The 15233-nt window shown below is 42.3% G+C and overlaps 1 protein-coding gene across 1 annotated transcript; it reads right to left on the bottom strand.

The window, feature by feature from the left end:
* Positions 1 to 172: 172 nt before the first annotated feature.
* On the bottom strand, positions 173 to 14658 carry slc4a1a (solute carrier family 4 member 1a (Diego blood group)). Its single transcript, XM_056288714.1, has 21 exons — positions 14522 to 14658; positions 12947 to 13016; positions 12523 to 12578; positions 11900 to 12003; positions 11743 to 11789; positions 11438 to 11603; positions 11208 to 11343; positions 11039 to 11108; positions 10882 to 10924; positions 10606 to 10790; positions 10170 to 10377; positions 9702 to 9905; positions 9376 to 9524; positions 8457 to 8651; positions 8048 to 8293; positions 6866 to 6955; positions 6218 to 6384; positions 3286 to 3527; positions 3004 to 3173; positions 2470 to 2643; positions 173 to 1849 (listed from the first exon to the last, which is right to left on the bottom strand). Exons 2-21 carry the CDS (start codon positions 12971 to 12973, stop codon positions 1772 to 1774), a joined length of 2757 nt encoding a protein of 918 aa, XP_056144689.1. The 5' UTR covers positions 12974 to 13016; positions 14522 to 14658; the 3' UTR covers positions 173 to 1771.
* Between the last annotated feature and the right edge of the window lie 575 nt (positions 14659 to 15233).

The raw sequence follows: 15233 nt of genomic DNA, 5'->3' as shown, positions 1-15233 counted from the left end.
TTTAAAGAGAAAGTGTTTTCAGCTTTTAGTAAAGTTGAATTTAAAACATACTCCAGTGTCCGAAGCACACAAACTTATGGTTACACAAAAAATATTGCAACATTTACACAATATTTTCGCTGTCATAACATTAGTGACATTGTTATTAATCGAATCAAACGGTTCTCCAACATGGTTAATCTCATAAAATGGCAAAAGCACTTACACTCCCTCTTCTCATGACTTGGCCGAGAGAGCTCCGCTGAGATACAGCAATGTAGCAGTAAGTGTAATTCATCTTCCGTTATACAAATTATACCCATATCTTAAGTCAACAGGGACAAGGAGAGAAAACGCATAACTTTATTTTCACAAACACAATACAGACATGCCACATTGAGGCACTGACTCAAACTATATATAATATAACAAAGGATAATAAAATACTAAGGAGAGTATAAAACAAAATGTTGAAGTGATAGTCCCTTTAGAGTGCATCAGTGTAAATATGCATCAGTAAAACAATACTTTATAATTCTGTGTAGCACAACTAGTGCAGATAAGGTTAAGTCAATGGTATATCATAACATGGGTCTTAATTGTCCTAGCACTGGTATTTCAAGCTATGCATAAGCACTTAAATTTAGTTGAATATTCTAAACTGATTTACCTGAGAAATCAAAGAAACATACAAGTCATTCTTGAAACTCCATTGTTTTCATGTGCTGTAACAGTCACTACTTTCCCCAATAATGTATTTGTCATGACCCTAAGGCTGGAATTTCATATCAAGGAAATATGAATAAAGACAATCAAAAAGAAAAGATGGAAAAAAGTGGCAGCCAAGGGGTTTTTGTTGGTATGTGGTTTTAACTGGCTTAATACTGATGCCCTCATAAATTTACAGACAATTGTTACAATTTTATCATTAGCTCTCGTTCTTTTTCCGAGCCTGGCAATTTGTGGTTATGTGACCATTCTGTAGTCATTTACTGTTCGACTTATCATGAATTGCTTAGAATAAGAACATCAGATTAGTGCCTAAGAAGTAAATGGGGATTGTGGGAGCGGGATGTGGTTTTTGTGCTTGCTGCAGATGGAGAGCCTTGCACAGCTCTGTCACCTCAGCAACACAGCTGCAGAGGGTTGAGGTCAGTCACAGCTGTATCAGTCACTAACCTGTGGATGCAGCTGCCCTGCAGTGAGACTGCGATGATCTAGTAAGTGCCAATTGGAAAGTCAGTCACAAGACTGTTTTTAATCAGTGGAATAAATGATCTAAAAGGAGGGCTGTATTGATTAAGAGTGCCTGTGGAACAATAAACTGGTGCTTTTGTCTTAACCCTGGCTGACATCTGTCATTTCTACAACCTATGACAGTTATGTAAAATAAATCTGCTAGCATTTGTGTGTAAAAGCTTCAGCAACTTGTATTTCTGCAAAGTCACTTTCTCATTCACTGCACATCTAAAAGTTCTAGGTAATACATCTTGATGACATTGTAGCTAATGTTATTGGTTCCAAGGTTCCTAGCCTCATACTGAGTGTTCCCTGTTCATAAATACTGTCTCAGCTGTCCTAGGCCACAAGAATATTGCGTGAATTGTAAAATGGAGTGGGTTTCCCACTTTGGCAACAGGCATCACAAAAAACTGAATTGTTGCACATACATTTTGGAAAACGAAAAAAAAATTGAAGCCACATTACATACATTTTTCCGTTTTGTTTATCAGTGGTATCAAGTTCATTTTAACTTCTGGGAATGAAAAAGAAATGGACGATATGGGTGTGTTTATGGTAGTGGTGACTCATTGTACACATCCTCCCCGGGTTCCTCCTCGAAAACCACTTTGGCATCATCGGCATCCAGCTAAAATAGGATTAAACCAGATTACAATAGAGAAACACATATCACTGAGTTGTCTTGAGAAAGTGGCTGATTGAAATGACATGCACCATTATGTGCCCTTTGGGGATCTCTATGAATTCGGCCACGTCCTACCCATAGCACATATACATACATACATCTTTACTGTATCAGCTCCCAAGAGGGCAATTCTCCTGTTTAATACTGGCAAAACTGGTGTGTTGGCATGGCTACGCATCAGTGCTGACTTAAAATTATGTTAGATTCAGGCGGATGCATTGGTCTCTAGTGATTGGATAGGGAAAAACAACCCCCCCCCCATGGAAATCAATTAGAGTAGAGGCACTGTCAGACTGGAGATGTAAATGGAGAGTAACGAGTTGACAATTCTGTCTGATATCAGGCAAGTGAAGTTTGAAAGACTTTCATCCTGATGGTTGGGTTGCCGCACCCCTTTAGCGGGAAGGCGTGAAATGGCTTGCTAAAAGAAACTTCAAACAGATCCGGCTGGGCAGAGGGCAACCCTGCCACTCTGTCACTGTACCTATAATCTTTATGACTGTTTTTATTTCAGGGAGCATATGACATTTGAGTGAATGACAACATACTGTACAGTTACTTACACATTTCATCTCCATGTGAGAGAAGACCCTGCCGGTCATGAATATACGCAGTGGGATGGTCAGAATAAGGACGAATGGCAGTGCTAGGGAGAAGGGGCTGATCTTGACAACCCACAGAACAGCCAGGCACACGATCTGGATTATAGTGAACAAATGCATCCTTGATGTTCTCACCTTTAAAAAGCACATGAGAGGGGAGAGTTAGCAGGGGCTGAAGGGGCTGAGTAGGGACATGAATACAACATGCTCAAATCTGATATACTACATTGTGAACTGTATGATTTACAATGTGATAGTTTTATCTGATGCTTTTGTAAATCTATGCCTATATTACACAATTCTATCACATAAATGTCTGAAATTAAACTTAAAATTTAACTAGCTTTGCGTTTTCAAAGAAATGTTATCTGATGTGGCACACATGTCTCCTAACCTAAGGGCTTACTGCATGAAACTATGCATCTCTGCATGGATAAAGTGAAGTTTGAAAGACTGCTGTTCCATTGAGTGTGTGGGTTTGGTGTAGTGACATACCCTGGTGGCATAGGCATCCGAGGGGTGGTACTTCTTGGGTACTATCAGAAGAAGCATCCTGTCCCACATCTGAATCCCACTAAGGGAGGTGATACCCATGTAGAGGAAGATTCCAAACAACGCTGTCATGGGGATCATCTTCAGTATAGGTTCCATGTAAATAGACACGCCTGGCATCAAGTAAGAGAGTGATTAACAAAGTTGAAAAGGGCACAGCTTCCCCTCTATTACATTCTGACCCCCTGTAGCATCTGTACCAATGCTACAAACAGCACCACTTACCAACCATTATGGCCACAAGAAAGCCACTGATCCTCTGCTCAAGCACCTTCTCAATCTCTGGCTTCGGGCCCTTGCTCATGACAGTGAGGGCATTAGCATGGGTGACAGAACGCACTGTGGCAGCGCTGAGCCAGGGAACACCAAAGACAGAGGCAATACCACCCATAGTGACCAGGATGAGTAGATCAAAATGGAATCCAGATCCTTTCATCATCTTCCTCTCAGGCTTGCTCACAATCAACCTGGAGAGCCGCAGAGATAGTCTGGGGTTAGTATTCAGATAACTGTCACAGGGTCAGGATTCCTGAGAGCAAAGGAATCTAAACTTTGGAATCTCAATGACTGTATTCACTAAGGCAGCAGTGAGCAATCCCATGCAGAAGTTAGCAAAAGCTAGCTATATTTTGAAAACATCCTGCGAAAGAATCTGCCCCCTCACTTCTGCCCAACAGCCTCATGAATGTCAAAACTGAATGACAGCAAGTAGGGACCAATGGAGACACTGGCTTACAAAGCACTCTCCTTATTGGCTAGAAAGGAGCAGGTTCAGAACAAACTTTGCTGACAGCCTTTAGTGTGACCACAGAGACTGGGGTTTTCATCAGTGCATCTACCTGATAGTTTTCGGAATGGAGAAAGGGTTTGACAAACTATCATAAAACGTATTCTAAATCTAAATTCTTGATAACCACTTTAATTTCACATGACAGTGGAAGGCTGCATATTAGCTAATAGCAGGCCACATATTCTGCACATCTTCAAACAGTATATTTGTTGTAAACTTTTTTCATCTTGGCATATATCTCATCTTTGTGTGTTTTTATGTTATACTTATTTTCATATTGTACATATTCCCCATGTTTTCATTCTTTTTTTTCAGCCTTACTACGTCTTATACAGTTACGTATTTTAGGTATAATTTGGTTTGCGCTGATGTTGTAATGTTTTATACTCCCCATTTGGCTCTATTGTAACTCGTTTTCTTTCTTTTTTTCCTGTATATAACAGTGTATTTGCTGCATCCACCACCAAATCTCTATCATTCAACTTTTCTTATCTAAAGTAATTTTACAGCAGTGTATTGAATGTGCATGATTAAGTATCAGAGGCTAATCACTGTTAATATGTTAATAGAATGCTAATAGTCGTGTGGCTCAGCCAGTGCAGCATGGTGCTGTCAGTTAGTGGTTTGATTCCAGCTGGGACCATCCATTCTGAAATATGTAAAAATATATACTCATGATATCTAACCCTGTAAGGCTCCATTGTATAAAATATTTATCAAATGACATATCTCGATACATGCTCAATAATCCAGTTGTAGAAATCCCAGAAAAGTTGAATCAGTTCGTCTGGAAAAAAAGTTTAGGGGGAAAATGTTTTGTCACTCATCTAAGTGAAACCAAACACAGAGGCCAGCACAACACAGAGGAGCTAACACGTCAGGACTCCACAGTCCATCTACAAGCCAGTGGCCACTCTTTCAGGGATGAGGATGTGCACATTCTTGATAGGGAGGAACGCTGGTTTGAATGGGGAGTCAAAGAGCCCATCTATGTGAAGAGGGAACGACCACCCCTGAACCGGGGGGGGGGGGGCTAAGAGTACATCTGTCACCATCTTACAATGCTGTGACTCCCCAATCCGCTGTGAATAGTAAACATGGCCCTTCTAATTCTAGTCAATGGTCACATCCATATTTGCATATGAAACTGATCGTTGATTTTGGTCATTATGCCACTGTATTGTTTATTTATTTATTTGTGTTTTAAACTATTTAATTATGTTTTGTGGAACACATGTCAGCGTCTGTTTCCATGTATATGTCTTATCAGATATTCAGAGATTCAGTTAAGACTGAATTGGGGTCCATGGCGGTGTAGCGGTCTACGCATCGGCTTTGTGTCGATGCAGTTGCCCACTGGGGACCGGGGTTCGCGCCCAGAGTCTCGTCAGATCCGACTATGGCCGGACTCGATGAAGCAGCAATAATTGGCAACGCTGTTTTCGGGAGGGGGGCGGAGTCGGCTTGTGTTCGTCACCTGAATGCGTCTCTGTGTGTGTCTGAAAAAGCAGTGTTTCGGCCTGGATTCACCTTGTCACGAAAGTGGCGAGGCGTCTCCTTCGAGACTGCCTGCCGGAGAGACGCAGTGCAGTTGGCGAACGCATACGGTACGAGGGTGGGTGTTTGAATTAGAATAGGGAGCGATTGGCCACTAAATTGGGGGGAAAATCAGTAATAAATTTATGAAAAAAATTTATGAGACTGAAGAGGTCACTTAGTTGAGTGATGAAATGTATCTGTCAATAAATGTCATGTCCAGATGAACTGATTCAACTTGTTTGACTTATCAGATACATTTTGCCATTTTTAATTTCCGAGTCTCCTTGTCTCACTTGTGGTGATTGTCCCCCTCTTAGAGAAGCGATGCTGATTGGTTGTTTAGCTGACGAAACATGCTGAAGAGGAGGACTGGTCATGGCTATAAATGCATAACAAAACTCCTAAACTCTTGTCAACCCACAGATCATTCAAGGGACGGTTACTGTAAGTGGTTCCTGATGATTAATAAAGAGTGCCTTTGCAGGTGGAGAACCTGAACTCCACTTGCAGATTAACTTCGTCTAGGACACATTGGCATGCAAATTCCCTCGGCTGTATGCCAAGTCTGCTGACAGCACAGGTTAAAACAAACAAATAAACAAACAAACAAACAAACAAACAAACAAACAAAAACCTGTATAGTTTATAAGGGTGGGGATACCTACAGTCAGCTGAGACTGAAGAGGTCACTTAGATGAGTGATGAAATGTTTTCCCACTAAACTCGGTGTCCAAATGAACTGATTCAACTTTTCTGTGATACCAAATGACATGTCATTTTTAGACTATTCAACATTGTTCTTGCTGGCATTTGCATGGTGTCACTCACGTAGTGATCTGGGATTCGAGGAAGATGAGGATGAAGACCAGCAGTGCTGGCACGCAGCAGGCTGCCATCATCCAGATGGGGAAGTCCTGCTTCTCTCCCATGGGATTGATGAACCAGCCTCTAGCTCTAGGGTTGGTTACCTCAATACCTTTTGGCACAACCAATTTCTGGCAAAACAATTGGGCGTAATTAATTTAGTTCATTTATCCTTTCATCAATCCTTTGTGAATATTAATGATAACTGGTGATAAATGTTGATAAGTATTGTTCTATAAAAAGGTATTAGTGTTTTGAACACCATGGTAATCTGGGTATAAATTGGCAAGGCCTTTAAAATAACTAACTAGGATAAACTTAACTGCATATAGTGACTTTTGAATGGTGTATGAAATGACCTTCTCCATTGCTATTGTACGTACAGAAGGTCGCACACACTCAAAATCATTGAGTTTCTAATTGGAAGCGCCAGACAAGTCCTGACAAGAAAAGAAAGTCTATAATACTAAATAATCAGTGTCATGGAGGTGTCTATAGGCTTGTTTTTAATCCATGCATGGCATTGTCTTACATATCTTACACATGCTGTATAGAAGGACTAATATAGGAGACTTCAGATTTTTAAGATCTTTGAGATGTAATGGTACTTACCTGAGTATAGGCATCCTCAATACAGATATCCACAGCTATCATGATGAAAATAGCAATTGGCACACCAAAGTCTCCAATCAAGCGACGAATCTGGTAAGATAAAGAGCAAAGGGAGATTGCTTGCAAAGCTTTCATGCTTAGAATGCTACAACAGTGATTCATAGTCATGTAATGAGGTGATCAGTGCTGGTATTGACCATATTTCTATGAGAATGATGAAAAGGTTTCATTCCTACATTCTTAAGTAACAGTCAGAACAACTAAGGTATAAACCAGAGAACTGTGAAAAAACATAAAGCCACTACTGCCAGTACAACTCATGGGTGTGTGTGGGATTGGACCTGTGTGTTGCTGCAGTGAACTAGCAGTAAAAGGACCAGGATGCAGACATGCTGCAGTGCTGCTAAAGGGCCCACAGATGGGCCGAGGTCAAATAGACATCATTAGAGCAGGAACTCTAACGTGAACATAAAGCCTTCTGAAACTATAGCAGTGATTTAGGACTATACAAATAAACTTTGCTTGACAAAATAGTTTTTTTGAGTGGAAAAACTGATGTCTTCAAATCAATGCATCAGTACTAAATCAGAATCTTAACATTTCAGCGCAAATTTGATAATGTCAGATCCTAGTTGGTTGTACTCTGCCATAGGAATGCAGTCTTGAATGCTTACGAGTCCAAATACTTTTGTCCACAGACACATCACACATGCTGAAACATGTATGAAGGTCACTCCCTGCACCGCTTACAAAGACAGTCTGATCCCAACCAACCACCCCCCTGGTCCTGTAGCACAGACCCCCACCTGCAAAAATAGCCTTTTTTCATAATTTTTTCCAAAGATGAAAAAGGGGCGGAGTGCAGCGAATACATGGGGATAACATAACTCTTTAACCACACTTTCTCTGTTATAAACATAGTTTTAATATCAAAGAGGGCTTTGGAGTACAAGAAGGGTTGGCAAGTTAAAATTAAATGCGAGGCCAGCACAGAGCTCAGCACAGAGCTCAGCACAGACCTCAGCACCAAGGCTAGCAGATTCCACCTTTCAGCTGAGTCAACTCAGGCCTCCTAGCGGTAGGATGGGTATGTGGCAGATATAAACAAATATTATAACAACTACTTAAAAAAATATTATAACAACTACTATATCATCTGCGGACATAAGAAATTGATCTTACTGGGCCAGGAAGGAAGTGACCATTCTTGAACTGCCGCAGGAAGTATGCAATGAAGAAACAGCCAAACATGAGGCACATGGATAGCAGTGCAGTGTTGGGGTAGGGCCTCTCATACTCAATCTCTTTAACGGTCTTATTGCCATCCGGGTGGTACTCTACGTGCTCCTTGATGACTGGGTGGAAGGGGTTCTCCAGTGTGTCGTTCAGATGGTCATAGTTCAAAATAAGGGGGTGGGCTTTGAAGATCTGACCAAAGGGAGAAAATGGAAAAGGCACAGAGAGATGTGGAGTAGCAGAGTGACAAGAAACATTCAGAGAGACCAAATGAGAAAATGAAATGTTATTTCAGTCGATGATAGATGAGCCCTGTCAGTGCTGTTAAATTAATGGACAGATGAGATGAAGAAACCTTGATGAGTTTGCTGAAGGTCTCATAGATGAAGATGAGAGAGATGAGGATGGAGAAAATTTCCTGGGTGAAGCGGGAGATGAAGCGGACCAGGAAGCTGCCCTCCACAGCCACAATAATGATCACGATCACTATCAGCCACATTCCCACCCAGATGCGGCCCACAATGTATTCAATGTTCTGAGCCTTGCAGAACTGACATGAAATGAGAAATGAACAAAAGCAATGATTTTGTCAGTCAAACATGATTGCTTGCTAAGGATTTTCCCATAGCTGAGCTAAAATTAATGTGGAAAAAAAACAACAGTTTGTTTTTTTTCTCATGTCACAACAAAATCCTAGCATCAGATAACATTTCCTTATCACATAGAAATGATGGTAAAACCTTGTCTGGTTTTACCATCAGGTAGTGACTACAGTCAGAGAGTGAATGTACTCATCTCTTAGCCTCCTGAAACAGGGTTGGCAGATAAGAAAGTAAGGAAGGAAGGAAGGAAGGAAGGAAGGAAGGAAGGAACAGCCACAGTAATAGAATAAAGTTTACAGTAACATGTAGTGTGACAAATTACTTTCCAATTTTAGCTGAAATGTAACAGTGAATAATCAAATATGTAAGTCGCCATCTTTGTTGCCACCCCTTCAAAATGTTACATTAAAATGGAGTTATCCATAAACAGAGGTATTATGATGAGTAATGAAACAAACGAATCTCTCAGCATGGTCAGTCAGAATGCTCTGAGATGAGATGAAGCAACGAAAAATGCATCTCTCATTAACAAGCCAAACACTGTCCAGCAGTACATCATCTAAATACTGCATAGAAAGTACCGCAGTACGTCAAATACATACTGAATATAAAGTACAGGAATACATCATGTACATACAGAATAGAAAGTACAGGAGTACACCGTCTACATACTGCATAGAAAGCTTCCTCAAACACCAGCAGTGGTCCGGAGAAGCCGATGACGAGAACTGGCTGGGCAGCGATGAGACAGAAGATGATTCCCTGAATGCTGGTGGAGATCATAAGCTCTGAGACACCCATCATTTTTTCAGTTTTATCGGCTGGGGTCAAACAAGGGAGAAAGTGTATGGTAAAAAACACTTCAGCGTCACGCACATCGATATTAGGAGAGCATCAAAGTTTAATGCTGGAGCAGATGCATTGCTACAACTCTATGATAGTTTTTTTTTTATTTTTAAAAACGCACAAAAATCTCTCACTGGGATCCAAGTACTTACATAAAAGTCCTCCAAAAGTAATGGCAGGGGACAGGGCAGCAAAGTAGATGAAGATGACAGCAGCCAGGACCTGTGGGTTCATGGCGTCAGTGAAGTCACTGAGGTAGTGTCGGTAGCGGCGTTTCATGTCTCGCACCATCCCACCAAAAGGAATGCCTGTGCGGGCCAGAGGGTCCTCTCTGGGCTCCTCTGGGGGCTTCTCAACTGAAGAAAAAAACCAACATATCACATCAACATAATGTACTTGTTCTGTGTTCTGTTTTTCTTTGTGAGATTCAAAGAAATTCTTCTTTTCTTTCCTTAACCTACAATGCCCATGCACAAATTGATTTAGACTTTAAACTGATGTAATGTCTGATATCCCAACATGCAAGCATGCAGGACCTGTAAAAATAGGATGAGAATAGTGTTAAATAAAGATCCAGTTAAAAATTTCAATGCTCATCGAGGACATGTAAGTATGCTGACATTTGACCCTGTCTCCAAAGGCGAGGCGGCTGTCAAAGGGGCGAAATCTGTCACACAGCATTTTCGCCTGGAAATTGACGATGGGCTCCAGCATGGCCTGGTCCTGGATTTCAGTGGGGGGGATGACAATGCTGCAGTCCGTGAAGTCAGCGATGGCGTTGGTCAGTTCTTTATCACTCTGGGCCAGGTAGGCCTCCAGGCTGAATACCTGAAAGACAAGCAATAAAGAGGAGGTTTAGTACATCACCGTATGGCTTTCAATCAGAAAACAAAACAAAACAAAACAAACAATCTGCTGTCTTCCCCAAAACACCGCTCCTAGACAAATTGAGGAATTCTAAATAAGCAGAGTTGTATCTTGCTGTTTGCCCACATAGCTACATATTGCTGTTGCACCCCCACCCCCAAACCCCCTTTTCCTTGTGCCGTCTCTCACCCAGTCAGCCATCAGGGTGCCCATGGCACGTCCACTCTCATGGAAGTCCAGTCCACTATAACTGGGGCCCACCAGGACAAAGATGAAGCGTACAGGCACCGGGGCCTCCAGGGCAGACTCCATCACCACAGAGTCCTTCAGCCGAACGAAGGCTACCGCTGGCTTCTCCAGAAAATCCAGCACACCTTGCAAGAAATTCACACAACACCATACACTTTTGTCCATCTGTATATGACAGCATCATTATCAGGAGAGGTCTTATACTGCTGTTCTTACCTGACAGGATAATGGAGGCCTCCATATTGTCTGAGATTTCTCTCTGCAGAACAGTGAGACAAGCAAAGTGTGGGTCAGTTGTAATATGTTAATACATGATGGTGCTGTTTAGCAATGGGAATGAAAAGCTGCATAAATAAAAACTGAGGACTTTTACCTTCTTAGTGACAGAAAAGGTGTTCATCTCAATGTCTCCTGAGGGAGTAACCGCAGCTGTCTCAGACTGACTGTAGGAGGAAAATAGAGTATTGAGTGTATGTTGTAAGGATAATGATGAAGCTTTTGTAATGACGAAATGAGCGAGCCAGGTGTGTACTGTATGTTACCTCCGTTTCATCAAGAGAACCCTCAGAAGGGCATCTCGATCACTGCTGCGAATCTCATTCTTCTTCTGTAGTTCATCAACTATCTTCTCAAGCACGGCAGACAGACTGCTGGCATTCAGGTCAAGGATAACAGCCCCTACATTGAAGACAGACATAGTAAACCAAAAAAGCCAATAAAACGTCCTAATATATCATGAAAACATTTTGTTCACTGATGTTCCCCCAGTCACCTGTGCTCATGGTCCTGCGAAGCTGGATCAGACTCTTAAAGGTGAGGTAGGAGACATGTGAGCGGCTCCATTTTCCTGTGGCTAGGTCCAAGTTCTCCTCATAGCCAATCCATCGGCCACGTTCCTGCCAGTTGGTGCCCTGGAACTCATTAAGTTCCACATAGGCCTGTGAAGATTAAACCAATCAGTCAATGAGAATAACAGAAATACATGAATGGACGAATGGCTGCATTTCTGTAGCGTCTTTTTAAACCGTTTTCCAAACTGTGACGAGTCAGTCTAGCGAGGCAATAGGGGAGTTGTACCTGAGCATCACCTCTCGTGTTGGCATTGGTGTTTAGGTTCAAATATGCTGAAAGAGAGCAAATGGTATCCCTCAATACTTATTTTTGTGATGAACCATTAGTGATTTTTCCACAGATGCCAAATGAAGTGTTTGTGTTGAGCGTCAGAGCAGATTACCCTCTGAGTCTGAGGGGAGAATTATGGTCTCCACTGGTGTCTCCTTCTCCTCCTCTGTCCTCCTCTGCTCCAGGTCATAGCTGCCGCTGTGGCTGGGGCTGCTCCTGGTGAGGAATACAGAATCAGGAATTGGTAAATCTTGGCTTAAGAAGTCGGGGGGGGGGGGGTTGTTCTACAACACCTCTCACTATCTCACCAGGTGTTGGGGGACAACAGACCAAAGCTTGTCTTTCTGCTTATGAGATAATGAAACTCAGCTCCGACAGGGAGAAAAGTTGGGGGCCTTTTTTTTTCCAGAGTTGAACTCAAATAATTTTATCTCTAAGTTAAATGGCTAAGATGAGTATGGGGTTTTAGGTGGCAAAAACTCAGGGTATTTGATGAGTCGTTAAATGTTGTTTGTTGTAATACCGCTGACGGCCAGGGGAGGACAGCATTGTACCACATGCTCTTATCAGAAGTGATGGTTGGTCTTATCAAACACCAGCGATGCACAGCTCTAAACTAACGCGCACGCACCATACCTTTTGAGATGACTTCTTTGGTTTCTCTGAGGGTCTTATACAACATCCTTTGCAGTAAAACTACCCAAAGTAAAAAAAGTTAAAGAATAAAAAACTTACAGTGTGAAAGGGGAAGGGAAGGTGAAGTCATTGTTTTCGTATGATGTGTCACTACCCTGCAGGAGACAAAGTCAAAGATGCGTCAGTGGAAAAGAGGATGGGTGTGACTCACATACACTGAAACACATTAAATCCATACAACAAAGGGTTATATTGTGTCCCACACAGGCAGAAGCAGAATAATATAACCTGATAAATCATGTCCACAGCCGGTCTGTCAGAAAGCCTAGCTGGGACAGTTCTACTCGCAAAATGCCAAAGTGGTTAAACGGCTAAACAGAAATCTAACCTAAAGATGTACATATTACATTACTCCGCCCAGCTGAGCTGGCAATGCAGATTATGTCACCACAGACGAAGCCCTCTACCTCCACCACCACCACCACACCACATTCTGTATGAGAGGGAACACGTGTTTGCCAACCTCTTGAAAAGTGATGTTGTTTTCCATCGTTGTGATATATCGTCTGTCTCAGCAATGTTTGTGCATTCCCCTATAAAAAAACAAACAAAAACAAACATAGTTACCATCCAACTGTTATCACAATGTCATACTATTTTTTGATGTGGGCAAAAGTGATCGTCACATCTCTGAAGTAGCAAATGATGATAGAAACATAGGTAGGTTTGCATTTCCCCCCCAGTCATTAGCAAGGCTGGTGGGTTTCAGGAACCATCCTGTGTAGACATGATCTGCAGCATCCACAGGACATGAAGTAGGAATATACATCCTCCACTTTCAGAAGACATTCCTTTTATTGTTCTACAAACTGCACAGCTGACCAAAAGTACCATTTTTTTCCTGGCAAGTACTTGTTTTCACTGTTGCAGAAGGTTTTTCAGCTACAGCTACAGATGCCACTGGTTGTGTGCTTGCGAGACATTTGGAAGCTGACTCATTTCAGATAACACCATCTCACATCCCAAAGTGTGATGAGTGCAGGTCCATGGTCAGGACAGATAGTGCGCTGGCCGTTATGCAGACGTGTCCCATGGTAAGCGGGGTATGAGAGACAGACGGGGACTTATCTTGGGGTTACGCCCTGGCTCTGTCCAACACCCCGCTAATCTAGTCACCAAGTAAAAAGCTAAAACTCGAATATCCTTTCTACTCTTTTTTACAGTTAAAAACCAACATTTTTACAGAAATAATACACATTTATAATTATGCATTGCTTTAAGTGTGGATCACAGTTCATGCCAGATTTTTAAAAAAAAATCTGTTGTGTATCCATTTATTTGCACAACTGGACAATCACCAGTGGAAAAGTGTTAATGTGTGGGTCCAGGTGGAGGAACTCTTCCTCGCAGGCAGATGCCTTAATATTACCAGACCTTATGCAAAAATATAATTTCTTAATATGTATAATCCTGCAAATATTCTCTGATATTAAGCCATTATCCAATATTAAGTGATAGTATTGCTAATGTAACAGTAATAGTTGTACTCGTAATAGCAACGTTGATGCTATGCCTTAAAACGTTTCAAATTATGGCGCCACATCTGAACAGCTGATGGTGTTGGAACGATAGGGAGACACGGTGGTTTAATGCTCACCTTTCTCCACTCTGTGACCATCACACCATGCATATACTTCAATATAAACTTGGAATAAGCAGTTAAATCATACATTTTAAAAAGCTAATTTGATTCGCATGAACCATGACAACCATGTCTCGCACCACATCTCAGTCCTCTGCAGATGTACCCTCCCTTCGACCCTCGACTCTGGAACAAACATCTGCACCATTGTAAAAAGTTTTACCAAAAATAATGTAATCCTTTAAAGTAGTCTATTTTTCTTAAAATTCACAGACTCAAAAAAAAGAAGAAGTGTATATACATGTTTGAATCAAATTCCTAAACTTACTGAAAAGTCAAAAGCATAAGCCAATAAAAAGGTAGGTATTATTGTGCTGCTAGATTTCATGTAAATGTCCATCTTGTCTCATCTATACCCTCACCCTGATTCGTGGTCAGTGGAGGCCACACCCTTACCTGCATGCAGGTACTCCCGCCGGGTTCGCCGCACGAAGAACAGGACGATCTCTGCTGTATGCAAGGACGCACCTTGTGACAGAGTGAACCAAGACAAACGAAGACGGGTGCAGAGACAGACGAAAGCAAATGGGAACACCCATACGAAACTACGTGAGCCCTAGATGTGCTGTACCCCACAGCCGCTTGGCAAGCCAAGGGGCGAGATAAGGCCCAGTCGGGCAGACAAACAGCCCTATCAGGCAGGGACACCTTGGAACGGGGATACCCCAGCCCTGCTCTTTCCCCCACTCCGCCCTCTCTGCTTGGGGCCAGAGCCAGAGACCTCCATCTGCAGAGGACTGCAGCAGGTTAACCTTCATCCTTCATGTGTGTGTGCGTCTGTGTGTGTGTGCGTGCGTGTGTGTGGTGGGGGCACGCTGGTGGAGAGGGTAGGCCAGGGGGCATCATATCAGGAGCAGGGCATCTTGACTTTCTACGTAATATTTTTTCACGTATTGGGGATTCCCCTCTGATGTGTGTGTGTGTGGGGGGGGGTCCCTCTCTCAATCATCTTGAGTGTCTGATAAACACTTTAAATTTAACTTTTTTCCATAACAACCGTCCGGGTTTTCTGGCCCAGCTCTAGTTTGGCTCTGGTGCATGTGACATCACGGATGCAGAAGTAACCACCTTCATCCCATCCAGAGGGCTTGACGCCGCCATGGCAGCC

Source organism: Lampris incognitus, chromosome 10 (assembly GCF_029633865.1).
Source record: "Lampris incognitus isolate fLamInc1 chromosome 10, fLamInc1.hap2, whole genome shotgun sequence".
NCBI classification, from domain to species: Eukaryota; Metazoa; Chordata; class Actinopteri; order Lampriformes; family Lampridae; genus Lampris; species Lampris incognitus.
This window is presented reverse-complemented; position numbering and strand designations above follow the sequence as displayed.

Coding starts and splice junctions, on each gene's coding strand:
- slc4a1a (XM_056288714.1), bottom strand. CDS start 12,973: ATGGAAAACAACATCACTTTTCAAGAG. Junction 12,579..12,946: donor ACAACATCACTTTTCAAGAG/GTTGGCAAACAC, acceptor TGTCTCCTGCAG/GGTAGTGACACATCATACGA. Junction 12,004..12,522: donor TTCCCTTCCCCTTTCACACT/GTAAGTTTTTTA, acceptor ATTCCTCACCAG/GAGCAGCCCCAGCCACAGCG.